The 23148-nt window shown below is 38.7% G+C and overlaps 1 protein-coding gene across 1 annotated transcript in view; it reads right to left on the bottom strand.

The window, feature by feature from the left end:
* LOC108619764 (uncharacterized) overlaps positions 1-23148 on the bottom strand; it is a 62773-nt gene that overhangs the window by 5551 nt on the left and 34074 nt on the right. The window contains exons 2-3 of the mRNA XM_018016508.2: positions 6250-6392; positions 3167-4553 (exon numbers count right to left, since the gene is read on the bottom strand). Of these exons, the coding sequence (XP_017871997.1) occupies positions 3167-4553; positions 6250-6392 (1530 nt within the window). The remainder of the gene's footprint in view (positions 1-3166; positions 4554-6249; positions 6393-23148) is intronic.

Below are 23148 nucleotides of genomic sequence, written 5' to 3'. Positions count from 1 at the left end.
TTAAACATATAATGAAAATTTTAATAAATAATAATTGAAGAAAAATATGTATTTTATAAATATACATTTTAGTAACAAGAAATTAAAATCAGTCGATACGAATATATTTACATTATTTATTTAAAATCGTTACCGTTTTCTTCAATTTTATAATCAATAATAGATAATCATATAATAAGGAAAACTGTATAAATTTTTTTTTAAATACATAAATTATATTATTTAAATAGGTAAAAATAAATTTATATCAATTCAGAATAAATAAAATATTTTTACAGTCTGGACACCAATTTTGTAGCTCTCTCAAGGGAGTCGGGATACCCGAAAAAGCAAAAAATTTTCTTGGGCGTCTAGATTAGCTAAATATAATCATATAAACTAAGCATAATCGTCATCATCATCATCATTATGACGTTTGCTGCTTATTATTCACCAATTTGATATCTAAGTATCTATTTGAATTATTTTACTTTGGGCTATTGGAAAGTTTGGACAAAGTTTATGAAATTTTGCCCGTCTCAAGTCTCAAGTTAACCCAAAATTGAATATATCATGAAAAATCGAACGGCCCTCAGAGGCAGAGGCGCCGGCCAAGCACACATCTAACGGAATGACTGGAGACTGGCTAAAGATGCGGCCAGGCACAGGACCTCTGGCAGTCTAGGCACGTATCAGGGGCGACTCCTCCACTACAATGAATGCAGTGCGAAGTTCATTTTTATTTTACTTTCTTTTCTTTTTTTCCCGTTTTTTTTTTTTTTTTTTTTGTGTAGTTTGCGGGTCAGCGCGGGATATATGTATGTGGGGGGGAAACCCTCGAGACATGCTCTACATTGAGCAACGGCTCGATGCAGAGCTATACAATATTTGCCGTTTTGTTGGCTTTATTGCTTCAGGCAGGTAAAAAGAAAAAAATAAGAGAAGAAAATAAGTGAGAGTATGGTTGGAGCTGCTTGAATCGAAGATATCCTGGTCTAAAGAAAAATTTGCTTAGAGAATTTTTGAGAGATATGGGGAAGGGAACTCTAGAAAAACTCAAATTTTTGATATAGATTTCAAAAGATTTCCCGAATAATCTCTTTAATGGGATGAAGTTGTTAGACTAGAAGATATCCTAGTTTGCTTTGAATGGTGTAACAAAATGTAAAAATGAGTTTATTCAAGCGGGTTTTGAGAGAAATGGGCAAGGGCAAAGGTTTGACTTAAGCCTTAGACGGAACTCTTAGCTAAATCTACGGAATATGCATAATCTTTATCAAGAGTTCAATTGATATAGAGACTGATCCATTCAAACGGATTTTGCTCTTATTTCTTATATAGGAGTCATGGCACATGGCTTCCACCTCACACAGTCCGGGTCACATAGGCTCTATGAAAAACGATATGCCCGCTATGTTCAGTTCTAAATAGGTCCCCAGTATCAAAACGAAAGCTCGCAAAATAAAACTGTTGTAATAAAGTGGCAGCCCAGGGGTGCTTGGATGCTTGCTTCGTCGGACGGCAAAGTTTAGTCCGTTTGATTTCTGGCTGAATTTGCATAAGTTCGGCAAGGCACATAAACTAATTAAGGCAACATCCGAGCACACACACACACACACATACACACGCGTATTCGAGCATTCACATTTGCACCCATATTAAAGAGACTTTTCGTTTGGCAAGTGCGGTCGGAAATTTTGGTGCTCAACGTCCCAATCCTCTAGGGGGTTTAGCTGCATTCAATTGGGGTTTGCCTAACATATTTTCAATTTACGGTCGACAGCTAAAGCACAAGCGCCAGCTTAGTGCACTGCAGTCCCGTCCAGATGAGCAAATCAAAGTAAGTCCAGGCGGGAGTGAACGACTTGACGATGCCCTCATCAATCGAGCCTCAAATAGTATATAAGTCGAGCTATAGACGAAGTTTTATGGCAATTTTATATCTGAATATCTTTTGCATTTAAATATTTCTGATCTTAGGAAATGGAAAATATTTACTGAATCGCGTGGAAAAAATATAATTTTATATACTGGGAAAGTTTATATGAAAGCTACGAATTCCGATACCAGAGATTTCAGGTCTTTAGCTCCTCCTTTTAATCAGGATCTTTCACATGTATTAGCAGACATTTTAATATGGGATCGGCCACGCCTTTTTCTGTTTGAGTGTTACGTACATTACTCCCAATCGGATATATCCTGAAGTTGCTCATTCAACGAGGGTATTAAAGAGCAGAAACCATAAAGGGAAACCAATTCAAAGCATGTGAGCTTTGGATGCCCAGCCACAGTTTTCAAACAGTGTCGGAAACACCACAGAAATTACGAAATTCGTTTGAGTTTTCACATCTAATCGGCTACTGATGCAACGCAATAGTCGAATAAATCAGTTAAATTTCTATTTTATTTACAATTTAAAACAATTGTGTGATAGCAAAACTAGTCGAAGAATTAAATTGATTACAGCATTAACTTTACCGGAACTACCAATTCATAGACTGAAATTTAAAGTAAAACCAAAATTGGTAACCGAATATGGAATAGGGTCAAGTCGTCAGTCTAGCTGATTCGCAATTTATATGCACGCGTGCTTCGTTTATTGCCCACTGTGCAGCTTCTTCACAGCGCTTAAGTCTCTCCCCTCTGATTGTGTGTGGCATGCAGTGTCTCTTGTCATTTGGACTGACGTTTAGTCTGCACTCCCCCCTCCCATCACCACTGACTCTACTGATCCGTGTCCCGATTCCCATTTGTGTGTTTAGCCCGTGGCTTACTGTACATTTTTAGCTGTGTATATATATAAATATATATGTGTATATAATTCAAATAAGAGCACTTTATTCGGCACTGTCTGACTATGAAATACCCTGTAGTAATATTCATATATGACTGAGACTGACAGAGAATCTGAAAAGGAGATTTGAATGGAATGTGGCTTATGTACTTTTGAATGGGTTTCAGCCACGCCCATTTTTATATATTGAACGTAGCTCAGCAAGAGTAAAGAATTATCTAAGATTCGATTAGGATTTGTATTAACACATTTAATATTTATGATTTTTTGCATTAATTTTCCTGCTGCATGCAGGGTATTTGCCAGTCCATCAGCTCGATCTGTAGCTTTCTTATTTATTTTGGCATGACTTTGAACAAGCTTTGCCACTCACAAAATGCCCAAATGACTTACCCGGCTGATAACGCAATGTAGATTCCAATTCAAGCTGCGACGTCCGCTGCTCCCCCTGCCGCTCGCCGTCGTCTAGAAAACGTTGCTCCTGCTGCTGCGGCTGCTTCTGTTCTTTCTTCTGCTGATGTTGCTGTTGCTTGGTTCCATTTACCATATGGCCCAAATAGCTGCTCAAGTAATTGGCCTCCGTCTTACCAGCACCGTCATCCGAGCCACGCGAATGCTGCTCCCCGTCGTAATAGTGCAGCTCGCCCACGTCTTCGGCGTTCAGCTCAAAGTCAGCGGCATGAAGGCGGCCTATGCCGTAATTCTTCTTCTCGTAGCTTCTGCTGCCGGGCCAGGACATGGCGCTGTGGCCATTGCCATGTCGTTTCGGCTTGCGGCCGATGGGCGCCAGCAGATCGCGCCGAATGGAGCTGCCAGCTGTAGCTGCTTGGGTTGTTGTTGTCGCCGGTGTGGTGCTGGTGCTGCTGGTGGTTGGGGTGTTGCTCGTGCTGGTGCTGGCGGAGGGCGTGGCTGTGGTGCTGGTCTCTGCTGGCGACATTATCATCTCCTTGGACACCGCTGATTCATCATTGTCAATTGCGGACTTAATGTTTTCCGCCAATACTTTATCATTACCAAAATTGTCCTCAATATCGCCGATTGCCATAATGTCCTCGCCAGCGACATCCTCTGCGGCTGGCAACGTTGATTGGCCGGGCGCTTTATTAAATTTTCGTTCATTTAATATTTCAATAGAATCAAACAGCTGCTCCACAGCCGGCTGCTGCTGCTCACGTTGCCATTGCCGTGCAGCATTCCTCTCCTGCTGCTCCTGCTGGCGGGCCGGTCCATTGGCATTTGCCTGCTCCTGCTGCTGCTGCTGCTGCTGCTGCTTCGTCTGCTGCTGTTGCTCCTTTTGGCTCTGTTGATTTTGCTGTTCGTGCATGTTCTTAAATTTTTTATACGCAAAACTTTTGCTGTCAAAGTTCGCGTTTGGCTTCCCATCCTCCGCATTGTCCTCGCCCGTGTCCTCATCCCCGTAGCCAGTGCCAGCGCCAGCGCCATTGCCATTGCCATTGCTATACCCATAGCCATAGCCATAGCCATAGCCATTCCCATTCCGCTCGTTGTCGCTGTCGACTTCATCGTTCTTCTTGCCGTTGTTGTCCTTGGCACTGTCGTTGTCGTCACCGGAAGTGGATTTTGTAGCTGCTTCCTCTTCATTGGCAACTCTCTTCGCCGGCATGCTCTCCTTATTGTTTTTCAATTTGTAGCTGTAGTGGTTTTTATTGTTGTTGCTGTTGCCATTGTTGTTGTTATGGTATTTTTTCTTGACTGTCTTGCCATCTTTGGCTAGGTAAACAGTGAAATTCCTTGAAGTGGGCCTTTGAGATTCAAGTATCTGCAAGGAAACAAGAAGCGAACAATAAGAGAACGTAAAGACAATAAAACCCATTCGCAATTCCCATTCTCGCACCCAAAAATGCAGCTAGCTGCATAACTGTATATGCATATGCCCAAATGTATATATACATCCCTCTCTCTCTCTCTCTCTCATGCTCGTTTCTGTTACTGCAGCTGAAAACAATAAAGCCAAAGTGGTTCCATCTAAAAGGCGCAGCATCTTATTCAGTAACTTAGACACATGTGCCACAATAAAAGGCAAGTTTTCCTGCAGCTCGCAGATTGTTTCAAAAGTTGTTGTGTCTCTCTCGCTCTCTCTATCTCTGTCTCTCCCCCTGTCTGTCAGCTGTAAGCGACTGCAAAGCGCTGATTAGATGCGCAGTACGTGGCAGCCATGCAAGCGCAACTCGAAGATTGCATTTATCCAAAACATTGCGCCCAACTCTGCTGCTTGGCAACTTTGCAATCTAGTTAGCTTGGCAGTTAAGGCATACGAAGAAAACAATTGAGTCCAGAGCTGCAGCAATCGGTAAATATCGCATTGTCAAATTAGATTAGAAACAGCCCAGAAACCCAAAAGCATTTCCTGAAAAACAAAATCAGTAAGCACCAGTGAGGGCGGGCGGGCACCCCGACTAGCAGATACCCTTACCAACGAAGGATCTAGACTCTTAGATATATACAATAAATGTCTTTTGGTCTTATTCGTGCTTGTAAAATTGAAAAAAAAAATTCTAAACTACTTCAAATTCAAATCTAGATCAAATTAGAGGCTGATATTTTCTTTATTAGCTTCTGCATTACTGTATGGATTTTAAGGGAAATAACATCATATGATCTACATATTCTATAAAATGTTTGTACGAAATTAAAAATTTAATAGAGGTGTTAAATAAATGGAATACCATAAAATATTACTTAATGCTAAACTTGCATACTCTTAAGGCGTACGAGATAAATCACCGAATTAAGTTTATAAGGGTTTTTTTTTTTTTTTTTTCAATTAATACTATTTTAACTACTATTGAACCCTATCTAGTTCTTATAGGCTTAGATGCACGGAGCGATTGAAAGATAGGTGGACGTGGCTATATCAACATCTAGCCGATCAAGAATCGATATACGCTTCCTTTTGCCTTTTATCTTGATTTCCATTGGGTTTAGGTTATAGGTTATAGAATAGAGTGCTTGGAATATTCGCACGAACTATGAAATTAGCTCACATTTTAGGTTCTCTTTCTCATATTAGCATTCTAATATCGCATTGTAAATCACCTTTAATCTCTGTCCGAAAGGGCATTCAGCTCTGGGCTTGCCACAGTTGGCCAAGGGCATTGATGATTTCCAGCTGACCCGGTTGGGCAAACGATTTGGCTAGACAAACTGCATATTTAAAGCAATCATTCAGAAGAGTAATCGGACTTAGCCAGCACATTGTGCGACATTTCAATGCGTTGTCTCTTTTTCTTCTTCTATGGCTACTGTTTTTTTTTTGTGTTCTATACTTTTTTCCAATGCTATCTAACTGCATACAATATCTCTTTTTTTTTTTTTTTATGTCATGTGTGCGATTGCAATGGAACTGACCTCATTTGAAATACTTACTGACTTGCAGCACCCACGCAGCAGCTGCACACACACATGCACACACACACACACTCACTCATATGTATACACAGTCTATCTATACTCACAATATCCGCTGCCTCGTACTCGTCAGCCTCGTCATCCGCAGGCTCAGCATATTGCATCTGGGCAGCCGCATCTTCGCCTATGTCGGCATCATGTTGGTCAAATATGTCCTCCGGTATGCTGGCCTCAGCTTGCAAATTAAAATCTGGAATAAAGAAATAAAGTTTTCATAAAAATGTGTATAATAGGTTCGTCATAGCCAATATCAATTTTTTTTGGTATTTAATAAGAAATTTAGTTTTTGTGAAGTCATGGAAAGTCGCGGTACTTCTTTATACTGCTTTTCTTTTTAAGTTTTTAATCATTAAAAAATATAATTGAAAAATATTAAAAAATATGTGAGTTAAATTTTTATAAGCTAAAACATTATACTAAAAACTTCCATTTAAAGTTTATTGATATCTCTCTTAGTTTAGATTTATTAGGTACCCAAAGTTTTTGTTAGGTGTTGGTTGAAATCAGCTGTGGGCCACTGTATGTTACTCCACTCAAAGATTAAGAACTTGAATAGCAGACAATTCACCTGAGATAGTATCGTAGCTGCTTAGCTGAGATGTAATTTAGTGCTTCTCATAAGCAAGCTTTACCGTATTACACGTTTGCAATTTGCACCGTGTTCGATATGCAGATGCACACTGTGCTTGGTATGTGACACCGCAATGCATCCCAAATATATATTATGTACTATGCATACGTATATACACACACACATATACACTTGGGCTAGAATAGACAACTTGCATGGGTTTCTTTAAGCGTTTTACGTAAATAAAAGTAAGCTGCTTCAATTGACTTCCACTTGCGAGCGTAGTCGTTGTACCCATTGAAATATGAATGCACAGACACATATGTATATATGTATATGTACTATACATGGTATATATGTGCATGTGTGCGTGTGAGTGTGTATGTGCATATAAGTATTTGTCGAATATGCATGGCTGACCTGAATAAAGGGGGCTTACTCATAGTTGAATGGCTAAGAATTTAGCAAGAAGCCCAGCATTGTGCTGTCCCCAGTGTGTGTGTGTGTGTGCTTTTTTTTTTATAATATGCATATATGTGTTTCTTTTATGCGCTGTCATTGACTGAATTGCCATTTGGGCAATCTATACACACGAACACACACACTCGCACTCACCCCAGCTTTAAGATGACATAAAAATATATTCGGTATGTGTTTATATACACCTGTATCTGTATCTGTGTCTGTATCTGTATCTGTATCTGTATCTGTATCTGTATCTGTATCTGTATCTGTATCTGTATCTGTATCTGTATCTGTATCTGTATCTGTATCTGTATCTGTATCTGTATCTGTAATCTGTATCTGTATCTGTATCTGTATCTGTATCTGTATCTGTATCTGTATCTGTATCTGTATCTGTATCTGTATCTGTATCTGTATCTGTATCTGTATCTGTATCTGTATCTGTATCTGTATCTGTATCTGTATCTGTATCTGTATCTGTATCTGTATCTGTATCTGTATCTGTATCTGTATCTGTATCTGTATCTGTATCTGTATCTGTATCTGTATCTGTATCTGTATCTGTATCTGTATCTGTATCTGTATCTGTATCTGTATCTGTATCTGTATCTGTATCTGTATCTGTATCTGTATCTGTATCTGTATCTGTATCTGTATCTGTATCGTATCTGTATCTGTATCTGTATCTGTATCTGTATCTGTATCTGTATCTGTATCTGTATCTGTATCTGTATCTGTATCTGTATCTGTATCTGTATTCTTGTATCTGTATCTGTATCTGTATCTGTATCTGTATCTGTATCTGTATCTGTATCTGTATCTGTATCTGTATCTGTATCTGTATCTGTATCTGTATCTGTATCTGTATCTGTATCTGTATCTGTATCTGTATCTGTATCTGTATCTGTATCTGTATCTGTATCTGTATCTGTATCTGTATCTGTATCTGTATCTGTATCTGTATCTGTATCTGTATCTGTATCTGTATCTGTATCTGTATCTGTATCTGTATCTGTATCTGTATCTGTATCTGTATCTGTATCTGTATCTGTATCTGTATCTGTATCTGTATCTGTATCTGTATCTGTATCTGTATCTGTATCTGTATCTGTATCTGTATCTGTATCTGTATCTGTATCTGTATCTGTATCTGTATCTGTATCTGCAGTTATCCTGAGTTAAGCAATTCATTTTGATCAGTGAGGTCTTTTCTCTTATCTACTGCCAACACAGCTGTGTTGATTCTCGCAATTTATGTTATTATATTATCATATGTGGCACATGTGAAACACCTAAAGGCCTCACCGCAATATGTCAAAAATTTCGCAACGTTTCAGACGACAGATGCGCATCTTGGCTAACTCAATAAACTCGCTGGCTTTTAGCACTGGAAATATGCAAGTTTCTCTCTGCTATTATGTGGCTGTCTCTTTCTCTCTCTCTCTCTTCCCGTTTGTGTGTATTATAAAAGCCATTTTAGATACCGTTTAAAAATTCTTGCCAATTACCTGCAGAGAAAGACAACAAAGCTAACTCAAATTTCTGCATATAAATTGTGCTCAAATACAAATTTATTAGTTTTCCTGCAAAATGTTTGACAAATTTCTTGAGGTGTGCCTGTGTGTGTATGTGTTTGGGTGTGTCTGTGTGTGTTTACAAGCATTTAGTGTCAATAAACATATCTGACCTTTTGTCAAATCCATAAACTTTAATTTAGCTCTTAGTATAGGTAGCTCTAATTGATAGTTGCCACAAATTGAGGCAAATCGATAACATTTTGTGCGGTTCATTGTTTTAAATTAATGGCACATAAATGAACTTTTTTCAAAGAGTGCCTAGATGTTTGTTAGAGCTGTATTAAGAGTTTGCTCATATGGATATATATTTGTTTATTTTTTAGACATCAGAGTTAAAACGAAGCTGGGGCGTACTGGGGCTACTGGGGCCATTGACTTTCATATGTACATCAAGAAGATTAAAGTTTAAATTGATGCAAAATTTAGATAAGTCAATTTATTGCATAAAATTCTCTCTCTCTCATTAGAGAAGTAAAATGTTTTAGTAAAATGTGTAGTAGTGGCTATGATATTATTGCAGATGCTGCAACGAGCTTTTGACCTGCTGTGATCTATGATTACTTCCAAAATTGAAGAATTTTATGCAAGGATGAAGGTATCTGAAGTACCGCTTGAAAGCAATGTATAAAATATTCAATATTCAATTTTGATGGCGATCAATGGTTGTATAATAAATATATATAGTCGAGTCTCGATAATTTGTAGTCCGCTAAATCGAAAATAGATTTAAATCGAAAAAAAATCTAATCCCTTGGTTCTTAATAATTATCGATGATTTGAATTTCTGTGTAAATCGAAAAAATGTGATCCCTTGCCATTTCGAATCATCGGGACTAGACTGTAAATAGATATTGTCTATATGAATTTTTCAAGTTGACAAACGAATAGTTAGTACTTCATTTAAATTCGAAATTTATGATTCATTGATTAATTAACAGAACTAAGAATGTGATAAACAACTAGATCTTGGCGAAAGCAACGTTGGAATTGGCTTACAATGAAGAAATACATAAATGACAATATACATGTATGTAAATCATATTATTCGTTTCAAATTGCTTTCAAAATTTTGCGCCTATCCTTACTATGCTTTTTAAGATCTATATATCATACAGATATATACATATACTATTCACGGGAATATTGAAACTGATTAAGCAAAAGATTCTTAGGTTGAAATGCAAATATCGCATTTCGCTTGACTTTAAACATTCAGGAGCCTTTAATAGATAGCACGAGTAACACTTTTTTGTGTTAACTCGAGAATAGTCTGTGGCGCGTCATGTGTATTTAGTAGTATATAAGTCAGACTCTGGTCGAGGTCAGTCGAGGACGTGCTGTGTGCTGACAGGCGGCAGAAATGATGAAAATCGTATGCAATGTGACTAATTAAATTCCTTTGACTGGAATTAAATTAAGCAAAGACATACGGTGCCAGCGCTGGGTAGACCCACGGGGAGCGCCAGCGATAAAGGTTGGCCAGAGAAATCTGTGAATAAAATCACGCACATGGTTTTAATGTCCCGACGCTCTGTGGCAGCCACGAAGCTCACTTGTCCTTCACTCACAGCCTTTGACTGCCCCCGCGTGGCACACGGGGCCCTGCGCCAGTCAAGCGTCGCTGCATTGAGGTTATCGTCGCCAGGGCTCGCCGCCCATCCAATGCCCAGCTGTCAAGTGGTGGGCGAGCGGTTGAGTGGGTGAGCTGGATGGGTGGCTGGGTAGGTGGCTTGGTGGGTGGCTGGATGTAGTCAGCCCCATCTGCCTGCTGCCATAATGAATAAATGTCGCATTAATTTTCACGCAACACTCTTTGGGGGTTGGCCGACGCGTCGAATTTTCCTGGCGCTTACCCGGCCCGCTAGGTGGGTAGCTGCTGTCGCATTTCACTGAGCTTTGAGCACACTGAGCGGCCCGGCACGTTCAGTGCTTGTTTTCCTTTAGCTCCAGAGGCAAACAACATACAAATCCATTGCACACAGCCTTGGCACACAATGCCCACGTTTTACACTGATTTTTCTCTATGATTTTTCTCTATGTCTGATTGTCCCTCTTTCTCGCTCTATCTCTCTGTCTGACTGTCTGTCTGTCTGCCTGACTGACTGACTGCCTGATTGTCTGTCTCTATCTCTCTCTCGCTCGCTCGCTGTGTCTGTGTCCTTATATCTGCACATTTTATACAAAAGCTCCGCATATTTGAATGTTGTTGCCCTCTGGAGTTTAATTATTATGCTTGTAATGAGCGTGTTGCTTATTTAAGGCACTATAGCACGGCCCGGGTACGCCATGATTACAATTTGGGCTAATTACAGTGCCTACCTACTATCTATGCACTGCAATGGAGATTGCAGATTGACCAAGTGTCCACATTCTGCCACCATTAATTAATCCATTATGGCCTGTTGACTTTTGGCGCCCATTTGCACCCCATCATCTCCCCAACTCCCCATCTCCCCATCTCCCATCATCTCTGCGCTGCACTTTACTAAAATCATGTGTGCACTTATTGTGCAATCAGCTGTGCAATTTGTCTTCACTGCAATTTGTGGAATAGAGTGTGGAATAGAATCATTCACATCCACGTACCACTGCAGCTCTCTCAACTAAACTCTGCCCAGAGACTGAAGTTTGACTACAGTAAAGCCCTGTTAAAGCTTCGCAGCTTTAGTTCTTTCACTTGATTCGCATGTTTTCAGTAGATCTCTCAACTATTTGCCCAACTATTTAGTTATGATAATAATAAATGACTATTGGTATTTACTAAAGGCAATCATTCCTCTACTATTTCGCCGCAGCTGCAGCAGCGGAGAATGCGTGACTCATGGCTGTTGGACTGTTTTCTTTGTTGATTTTATTGACAAAACAGACTTTGCTTTGCTTTGTGACACTACAATATAAACAATATATTACGCATACGACCCGTGACATGCCCGAATATGGTAAAGTCTTGCAAGCCAAATGCCAGCAAATTCAACTTGCCTGGCAAATTTGAATATTATGTCAGTGCGAGGTCAACGGAAGTCAGAAATATTTGAGTGAACAGAACATGGAATGAATTTAAAGAAATATCAAGGAATGGCATTAAAGTAGCAGTGTGACACGAAGAGGGAGACAGGGAGAGAGAAAAAGACAGAGAGAGAGAGAATACAAGTAGGTAAAATACAAATAAAGAATCAGACAGTCCGAGAGGAAAACAAAGAGATATACGGAGAGAGAAGGAGAGAGAGAGGGAGAATAAAGATAAAGTATCAGGAAGATAGTTCAAGTGGCAAACAGAGCGAAGGAGTGAGAGAGAGAGAGAGAGTGAGTGAGAGTGACAGAGAGGGAGAACAAAGATAAAGAATCAGGAAGATAATCCAAGTGGCGAACAAAGAGAGCGAAAGAGAGAATAAGAGCGATAGACCAAGAAGGAATCTGCGAGATAAAAATAGGTACACGGAAATGAGAAAGAAAAGGCGAGAGATAGAGAAACAGAAAGAAGTAACAGAGGGAGAGAGAAGGAGGTAAGGAAAGAAGAAGAGATATATTTAGTGAGAGAGATAGAAAAAGCAGAGAGAGCGAGAGATAAGAGAGCGAGAAAGTGAGGGAGAGAGAGAGACTCAGGGATAAACAATCAGTGAGATAGACAGGCAATGCAATAGAGGGAAACAAAGAAAACGCTAGATAGAGAGAGGAAGAATGCACGAGAGCGAGAGCGAGAGAGAGAGAGAGAGAGCAATACAAAGAAATAGACGGAGGTTGGGGCCTAGCTGAAAGAAAGACAGACGGAAAGAGACATAGAGTGTGTGTGAGAGAGAGAGTGTGAGTTATAGCGAGGTAAAGGCCGAGCCCGATGATAAAGAGCACTTTGCTGCGCATTGAATGTTCCCTGAACCGTGGCAGAGAAAGTTAATAGGCAACGGAGGTTCGCATTGTTACGGTTGCGGACATTTTAATTGCACTTTAGCGGTTTTTGTGGTCGCCATTGTTGTCTCTCCGCCATGCACTAAATATATGCTCAAATGCCCAGCAAGCGGATGAGGCAAGCCACACATACGCACTTACACGCACACACAATCACACACACACACACACACACACACACACACACAGGACGCACTGTGAAATGCTCGAATGATTGATTGACTAAAAGGGCTTAAAAAATATTACGCATTCTATTAATTAAAATCAACAGCGCTTTGAGCCTCATTCAACAAGCTGAAGCCGTTCATTGATGGATTGATTAATTAATTTATTGTAATGCACATTGCTTGTCAAAGTGAAACACTGTAACGCCACTAAACAAAGTAAATTAAATATTTGAATGTTTTAATTGTATAAAATTTTTATTATGGACATAAAAAATATAAATTTTTTTTTGATCTGTGAATATTTCATAACTTGCTACAATTTTTAATTAGCTAATTATGAATTTGTTAAAATTTTGATTGCATGAATGGCTTCATTTATTTGTTGCCCAACCAGCTTATTCCTAATCATGTTCTCTGGAGGAGTTCTCCGCTCTGCTGCCATGTCAAAATTTTAACAATTCTCAAAAAAAAAAAAAAAAAAAGAAAAAAAGTTCATATAAATATTTATGCTTATTTTGCATATACATATTCTAAATGGTATCTCCTAGTTGTGACATGAAATTCTTTCAATTTTTTCGTTGTCACATTTTTTTTCTGTGTGTGTGTGTGTGTATGTGTATTCGAGAATATTTTTAGCCAACTTGTGAAAATTGTTTATTCGGTGCTGCTGTTTGCCAGCTGCAGGTAAAGTTTTATTTTGCTATGCGAAAATTTTGCGCCCAAAGCGGAAAAGCAAAAAATATGTTCCGAGTGTAAGCAAATGTATTTGCTTTTTAGCTCCGCTTGAATAGCTACACAAATATGTACATGTCGGCCGAAGGTGACGGCGTCAGAGTTCAGACTGACGTGCGGCGAATTTATGGCGTGAATTAGGAATTATGCATATTCCATCTATTTGAAAGGATGTGCAATGTCTCGCTTGACTTTTGCTGCTCCTTAAAAGGAGAAAAAGTTTTTAGATTTAACTTTTGCTATATATATATATATATATATAAAACAAAGTCATATAGTATGTATAGATATATTTCGGATGACAATGCCAGAGAAAGGAACATGACTCAGCTGTATGTTCGTATATACTTCACTCTTGTCAACTCGATTGTGTACAGGGTATGGCCTAAATTTTGTATATGGGCATTACAAATTCTATAAAATGCGCTTAATAAACCGAAAAGCAATTTTCGTTCTAGTTGCGCCGATGAAATGTGTTTTGTGTCACCTGTAGGCAGCTGGCATAAGGAAATACATATAAGTGTGTGTGTGTGTGTGTGTGTGTGTGTTTGCATGTATATGCAGATGAGCTACGAGAGACATGGGGCAAGGGCGACACAGGTCGTAAACAGTGCTTAAAGCAGCAACAGCAACAGCAACAATAACAACAACAACAATGTAGAGGAAATATGTATGAGAGCAAAGTTAGAAAGGAAAAAAAAAGGAAACGAAACGAACAGTAATGGAGAAGTTATCGCAAGGCATTCGCAAGGAAAACAAGCTACCTACCACCAAACATACAGCCCAAATACACACACACACACACACACGCATACTCAATCACCTAACCACACACAGACACACACACACAGACATGCACATGCTGGCAAGTTAATCATATAACGAAATATGGGCATGAGACAGCACCAAAACGCAAAAAGTGCCTAAAAAGTTAGAGACTAACAAATGCTTGAGAAATCTTTAAAAAAAAAAGTAAGAAAATTACAGTCGGACTTTACCGACTGCCCAATACTCCTTCACGGCCGAGGTCTTTTCTGACCAGCCACGCCCTCAAGTGATATACTTATAATATATTTGTGTAAATCAATTAAGGATGTCAACAGTAATTTAGTCGTCAAATTTGAATTTTCTGCCTTTAGAACTGTAGAATAGATGTAGATATAATCCCCCATATATTTGTCAGCTTGCTTTACCAACGCAAATATATGTATATACTCAAAATTTCAACTCCCTAGCTCTCTCAATCGCAAAGATCTCTGAGATTTGCCACGCCCCTAATGGATCTAGAACATCTTTAGAATTTATAATTTAGGGATATACACGAGTATGTATTCCAAATATCAAGTCTGTAGCTGCAATATCGAATATACGGACAGACGGACGGACATTATACAAAACCAATATACTCATTTCCCTCTATTGAATGAGTATACAAAATTATATAATCTAAACATATAAATTCCACATATTGGCTGCTAAAAAGTCCGCTGCTTTTATTTTGATAAGCCACGAAAATCGTTGTCTACTAAAAACGCCGCTTGGTTAATAATAAATGCAGCAAAGTTTAGAAATGGTGCCAACAGCCGGAAGGATGTGGGCTCTGAACACATTATAACTAGAGCTTGGGGGCGCCTCTCAAGCGATGATAAATCACGTGCGCTGCTACGTGCTCATGTGCTCGCAGCAACTGTTAATACGACCAAACATAATTAAGATAAAAATCGAGTGAATTAAGTCCATTTAATAAATTAAAATTCTTAAATCGAAAGTAAAAAACTTTAAAGCAAAGGTGCGCAGAGCGTTATTATTCACTTCTGTATGCAAGGACTTTAGCACTGACTGCACTATGGTTATTATTTTAAGAGGTTTTGAGAGCTTTTGTTTTGCAAGGGAATTCTCATGTAGTTTACAGTAAGTCGAATGTAAGTAAAAAGAAAACTTGTTTTTTTGTTACTTTTCATTTTGAAGTGGTATTGGTATTGGTTTTTGCTTCTGCTTTTAGATTCGGTTTCGGTATGTTGAAAAGAAGGAAAGTTTTGTGCTACCTATTGATAAGTTCAGTCAAACTTATAATAACTGTATTTTTGTAGAGTTGCATAGAAAATATTATTAAATTATAAGACGAATTTTTAATATGAACTCAGCTACTGATACACTTTAAAATTAATTTATGATTGTGTTTTGCTGCCAACATACACATATGTATGTAATTAGTAACAGCATAACTGGCAAATAGCTGTTGAACGTTTCCCTCTGTCTGTAAGTATGTGTGTCTCGCTCACACTCTGAAAAAAACTCAGGCAGCAGCCGTTTGCATCGGTTCATTAGCGACTTCGTGCGCGATCGGTTAATAACCGTTTTTGTTGCTGCTGCTTCGCTCTCGCTGTTTGTCCAACCGTTTGGTTGAGTGAAATTAAGTGAAATGAGTCCTTTGTGTATGTATTGGTAAGTATGCAAAGGCAGCGTTCGCTAAGCACGTAAACTGCTTACGTGAGTTGCGTGTGTGCGTATGTATGTGAATATGAAGACCAATCGAGTTGACTTTTGAGCTCTTCGCTCATTTACTGACTCAGTAATACCGAGTCACTCAATAAGTAAGTGACGCTCACTGAGCGAAAGCCAATCGTACCGCTACGATATTCGTTTAGAGAGCGTCACACGAATATACATATAATGCAATTCTATCAACAAGGACTTTTTCTGTTCGACTGTTCATCCCAAATGTGTACATAGGTATACATAAATGTATTTCACATGCAGACCACATTTCCTTAATATATTATTCCAGTCGCTTAACATAATTTTACTCATCCTTCGAACCGTAATTTGAGGAGCTTTAAAGCTAGAGGCATCAAATTTGCTAGATTGAGAGTCAGAATAACAGAGTGAGAGAGAGAGAGAGAGAGAGAGAGAGGGAGAGAGAGAGAATATACTGGCGAAAATACCTTAATTTATATCATAGAGTCTGGGAATTTGCTACGCGCAGCCATATCACATATCATATTACATACACAAGTAAATGATTGTGTATGTGTGTTGTTTTTTTTTTTGTGACTGTCTGTATAGAAGAAGAATTGCCCGGCAGCTGTGCAGCAGTATTCACTGTATTTCCTATTCAAATAAAAATGTTTGACTCAAATTTATATGTTTCATGCTTAATGCACTTTTTATCCGCCCACAAAATCTATCTAGCATATACTCACTCGTATTTATCGATCTTTCTCACTCACACACATACAGATGTAGATGATGGGCATGAGATACAATCATTGTTTTTCTCACATTTGCTGCTACTTTTATGGCACATGTATTTTTATGAGCAAATGTGTTTGTGTGTGTGTGTGTGCCTATGTGTATATGTATATAAATAAATACATATGTACTTTAGTTGTATTATGCCTATGAAAAAACCTATAAATCTTGCTCGTTATGTTGCCAAACCTCAAGAAAGTGCCGAAAAAGCTGACAACAAATCGTTGAGATTACCTTACTGATAGATATCCTGTAATAGTTAAGTAAATTTAGTTTTGAACCGGAAAAATATATACAATATTATATGTTGTATATATTATTAAAACTTTTTCTATTAACCCTGAATTCAATGCATTTATTTGTTTACATATTACAGTATATACATATACACTGCGCGTCATCAGGTTAGCGCCCCCCTTTACACTCAACCTCAAAGCTAAATAAAATCTAAACCATCAGAGCTCCATCTTTGAAATTTTTTTACATTATACTCCATTTATTTATCTTTAAAATACAAAAAGAATGGCTACTGTAACAATAAGGATTATTTTTAAATAATTTTTTTTTGTAAAATGTACAAAAAACATGTAACAAAAATTTGGTCATCAGATTAGCGCCCCCTGCGCTAAATTCAATTTATTTAAGTTAATGACCAAAAATAACACCGTATTTTAAGCTATTATTATTTTTAAGTAATATTAATAGTGCGTAGTGCCGTTTTTTGTTTGAAATTACTTCAAAAATTCGATTAGGAGTGGAATTATAAAGTTGTTCAATATTATTCAAGGATATGGTTGGCCAAGCGTGTTCAGTACCTTCGATTAACTCTGTCATTGCACTATAATGCTTTCCGGACTCATATACTTCCTGATCATCCATCCCCAGACGTTTCCAATGATATTAAGGTCGAGTGAGTATGATGGCCACTCCATGAGATCAATTTTTTGGCCCTGAATCCAGGACTTCAGGGATTTGGATTTGGATTTGGAGCATTATCATGCTGGGAAATCTAATGCCGGTTTTCAGACAGGTTATAGAAATGCGGAACAGCAGTTTTAAGCACGGTGTTAGAGTCCTATGCGTTCATGCGCGATGTCAAAAATTGAAGCTTACAAGCGCTGTAGTAAGATATTGCACCCTACATCAATGCCACACCACCCCCCCGCCGCAACGGCTTGGAAACCGTTCCAAATTATGTTCTTCTATGCGTAGGTCATGGATATAATAAATTTAGCCATCAGTTCTTTCCAAATTCAATTTTTTTCATCAGAAAAGACAACATGCTGCCATTGGGTAGACCACGTCATGTTCGCCCGGCCAAAATTAATGCGTATTTCTTTTCTTAACATATCGACTGGTGTCTTTTTTTATACATTCTGTTTCTTTAGGTAATTAACTTTCCTTATTGCTCTTTGGACCGTTGATAAGCTCGTCTTAACACCGATTTTATCCCTAATCTTAGTGGTCGATTCATGGGAATTCGAAGCTTCCCGAACTAATGCTCTTCTATTTCCTTCTGAAATCGCTTGATTATTGCCGCTTATATAGTTTTTTCCATAGTTTTCCCTATTTGTAAGAAAATTGCCACTTAGTTTTCTGTTTTTTCCTGTTTTTTCAGCAATTTTATGGTTGCATAGTCTAGATTCAAAGTATGCCTCAATCTTTGATTTTCAACCAAAGATAAAATTGTTTCTTTACCCATACTATAAATATATTGAATACTTTGAGCTTCACAAAAAATTTGGTGAGTGTAATTGCCAAAATAAGCAAGATAATTACAATTGCATTTGGGGGCGCTAATCTGATGACGCAAAATAAGTGCACACATTTTTTGCGAAAATAGAAAAGAATAGAAAATAAAACATAACGGGTTTTCACTCGCGCTTTTTTTTTTGTATGAGAGACATCTCATATGATGATAATGAAATAAAAAAAAAAACCAAGAAGTTGCGTGCAATAGGCAAAGAGAAAAACGTAAAAGAAAATGAGTGTAAGGGGGGGCGCTAACCTGATGACGCGCAGTGTATGTATATATTTTATATTTTACTCACTTCTTGAAAAGAAATTTCCATTAAAAAAAATATATATTTTTATATACATTTTAGCTAACAAGAGTGCAGCTCGATTGCATAGAACGGGATATTTTATGTCTACAGGGTATTTGGGAAAGTAAACAAATAATATAATAAAAGTAATATATGTAGAGCCAAGAGCAGCAGCAACAGCAGCAGCGGCAACGGCAGCAGGCAGGGCTGTGCGTGCAGTTAAGTGTCGGATCAGACAATCAGACAGAATCCAGCAAACCAGCAAACCAGCAGCCAGACTCCAGACCAACCTGTTGTTTCAGCGCTTGTTTCTATGTATTTGATTTGCTTTTTATGAAGGGGATGAGAGAGAGAGAGGGGAGAGAAAAAGCATTTAATGGTTTCCAATGTAATTTCCAGACACAGCTGGGCTGAGACAGCCTTCCTCTCTCAGTCTCTCTCAGTCTTACTTAGTCTCTCGCTGTCCCGCTCAGTCTCTGTCCCTGTATGCGTTCTGACTTAAGGTAAGCCGATTTCATTTCACTTAATTTAAGCATAACATTTATTTTTTTGTGTCCCCAATAAGCAGATTTGCCAAAAAGGTATTCACATTAGCTCCCTTTCACGTTATCGCCCTGACATAAAATGCAATTTTCGGCATCAGCGCGCACAGTTTGGGCAACAGGTGTTGGCCTGCAGCCATATAGTGTCTGTGTGTCTGTGTGTGTGTACACACATGTATGTCATGTCAATACAATTAAATTAAATTATGACCGAAATCAATCAAGGTCCAGTAGTTGCCTGGCCAAGAGCCAACTTAACTAATCGAGCCTTAATTATTCCATTAACTTTAGTCACTCTCACCTCAACTACTTCTAGCTTAGCCATGCATAACTTGATTCGTTTATCTTTGCCGACTTTCGGTATTTTCGCAGTTAATTGCATTAATTCATGGCAAAGGCTTTGGCATCTCAAACGAATTTTAATTTCATTTTATGCCTTTGTTGCGTACATCTAGCAAAAGTTTTTTTTCTTTATTTTTTTTTTAAATTTTAATTTAATTGCAAACAAATTGACTACTGAAAATACTTGAATTAAACAATATTTGTGTATTTAATGTGCTAAGTATACGAAGAATATTCCGTATATAAATATATATATATGTATATGTATATTCCATTATGTCTATATCAAATGAATATAAATGATACATAAATATGTTTTTGGCTAGCTATAATTAGAAAATAAATCTATTTATTTATTTTATTTATAAGTGATTAGAGCTTACATTTTATATTAAATATTATTATTATGCCTGAAGGCCTTTGTCGCTCTGGCTTAATCAAATTGTTATTTATAATTAATTCTTGATAACAATAACTAAATAAATAAATAAATATTAAATATTTAAATTTAAACCTTATATTAATTATAACTAATGGCAGTTGTAGCCTTCGGCTTGGAATCTGTAACTCAGAGCTGTGTGTAGACTAATAGAAGCCACTGTAAAAACAAGGCACACAGCCTGATAAACTTTTCAGATCTAGCTACCTTAATTAGTAGTACAAGGAGTGATTGATTTGTACAAAGCTTAGCTTGAAGTTCTGCTGTAATCTGTTCACTAAAGCTATTAAGCTTGCGGTGCACTTCACTGGGTAAGTTGGCTTAAAGCTAGCTCAGCTGCCAAGGACTGCACTCGGCCGTTGCTGGCTGCTGTTGCTGCGGGCTCAGTGCTCAGTTAAGTGTTAAGCATTTTTGTGCTTTGGCCCACTCGCATTATGGCCGGTCTAAGCTTATTCAAGCACGGCTGTAGCAAACTGGCCAATGATCGCCCACACACAGCCGCAGCTTACGTGGCTTACATGATGGTCTCTCTCTTGCTCTCTCCCTCCCTCTCTCCCTTTCTCTGTCTGTGTGTGCAAGAAGAGCAATTAATTGAACTTGCGAAAGGCGGTCATAAAGTAAGAGCTGAACTAAGTACATATAAGCACTCACTCACACACACACACACACACACACACACACACACACACACACACACACACACACACACACGCACACACACAGCCACAAAAGCACACGACTGACAGCAGGGATGGGCAGCACTGGCAAAGACAATCAATTCAGTTGCCCAAAAACACAAAATGAGCTTCATGCCTGCAGCCTCGATTTAATTGCCAGCGCCTGCAAATTCGGACCATGATAATTTCAAACGTGCTCTAAACACCAGCAAATATATTGATTTTTCTTGAAAACGAGCATTGAACAAGTAAGACAACTCTAGTCGAGACTGCTCGACTATGAGATCCCCTGAAACCATCGAGGATCTGGTATTTCATCTGGTTGGATTACAACAAAAATCGAAATTCTATAAATTAAATTTAAATAAATCTTTAAAATTTATTCCCCAAAGCTTTAAAGATGTAGGAGATTTGAACTTATAACTGATTTCGATAAGGGGTTTAATCGATAGCAATATAACAAGTGTAGTTATCGATTTTTTGAAATAAACTCGATGTACGTAGGATATACACAAACCTACAATAACAATTTCAAGTCTCTAGCTCTTGTACTTTCGGAGATTGACGTGCTCATACATATGTACAGACTAAAAAGGAAAGGGCTAAATCGTCGTTCTGTTTAAGAATATATATGCTTTATGGAGTCTGCCAAGCCTTCTTCAGCTACATTTACATACTTTTTATCCAATTTTTCCTGATTTCCCATTTTCAATATTATATAATCAATGAAACCTATTCGAAATATCTGTACCTCTATCTTATCGTAGTATAGAAGACAATAAAGTTTGAGCTACAAGAAAAAGTCTTGCAAGCAAAATGAATTTTCCCTCTCCGTGTGTGTGCGAGTGTGCCGGTGTGTGTTGTGTGGTGCCTGTGATGAGATTAGATTGAAATGCTTTCGGGTTAGCGAGCAGTTTTGCATTGATTCACAAATGGCAGAGACGGTGTGACTGCTCTGGCGGGCAATTTCATTGTGATTGTTTGTGTAAGCGACGTTTTGTGCACCTTGATTGCGACACAAATACGTGGAACTGCTAGCGAAACCAGCGACGGAACGCTGACGGCTGCGAGCCAAACGGAATCAAACCGAGCTTGGCGCGGAGTGTGGAGTGTGGAGCGCGGGTGGTGGGGCGGTGTGTGAGGCGAGGTCTGTGGTCTGGTCACGCATCTAACATCCGGGCCAACTGACAGGCTGACTGGCTCAAAAGGCGCCTTAACCAATTGCTGTTGGCAAAAACACAAACGGTCTCGTTGCGGCCTGTTTTGGGCCATGGCGAGTCCTAGGCCCGGCACGGGCGCCGTCTCGAAACAAAAACGTTAACGGAAACTCACGCACAAGCAATTTGTGTGGGCTGCAAACTTGAAAACGTTTTGTAAGCGCTCATGTCTCGATTCTGTCTGCCCGACAGACGACTACGACTCTGCCTCTGTATGTGTGAGTGAGTGTGTGTGTGTGAGTGTGTGTGTGAGTTTGTCATTTAACTGATTTGGGCAAACGTTGGAGGCAAACCCAACTTAGCCAGCTTGTCTGCCCAGCCAGTTGTCAGTAACTGACTGAGTCAACACGAACAAATGGACATGCTGCACATATGTTGTGCCAATCTGTATATGTGTGTTAGTGTGCGTGTGCGTGTGCGTGTGCGTGTGCTCTACATTTATGATTGCATTATGCCGAAAAACAGCTGAAGTTAAAGCCTCTGAGGCAACATTCACAACATCTACAGCTGCGTAAATTTGCATAATTCCACAATAAGCCCTAAGTTGTCTCCTCCAACTGCCTTCAACTTGCGACACAGTCAAAACTTTATAGAACCAGCATCCGTTAGAAAACTTTGGATGTACACGACCATGTCGAGCATGTGTGTATGTATGTCTTTGCATGCACATACATACGGATATGCATGTACACACATGTAACTGCTTTCAGTAATGGGCCAACTACACCAAGGACTTACACTGTGCAGTTATGGGTCGGACGAAAATCGATTGATCTGAAGTTGCACGATCTTTGAATCCAGTCAATTATATTTGGTTGGCTTGTAAATTTAAATATATCAAATGTATGCATATATCATATTATTATTCAATCTAGCTCTGCTCTCTTTTCGCCTCATTTTGCATGCTGGCCAAACTTCTTTTCTTTAGCACCGTCTCTGTGCTAGTTATAGGTTTGGTGCGTTTAACACTCGATCAAAGCGAATCTCTGGCTGTCAAACCTTGTGCCTTGCATGAGT

The sequence above is a fragment of the Drosophila arizonae genome, chromosome X, assembly GCF_054131065.1.
Source record: "Drosophila arizonae isolate 15081-1271.41 chromosome X, UAZ_ARI_1.0, whole genome shotgun sequence".
In the NCBI taxonomy this organism is placed as follows: Eukaryota; Metazoa; Arthropoda; class Insecta; order Diptera; family Drosophilidae; genus Drosophila; species Drosophila arizonae.
The sequence above is the reverse complement of the archived record's forward strand: the minus strand, read 5'-3'. Positions and strand labels throughout refer to the sequence as shown.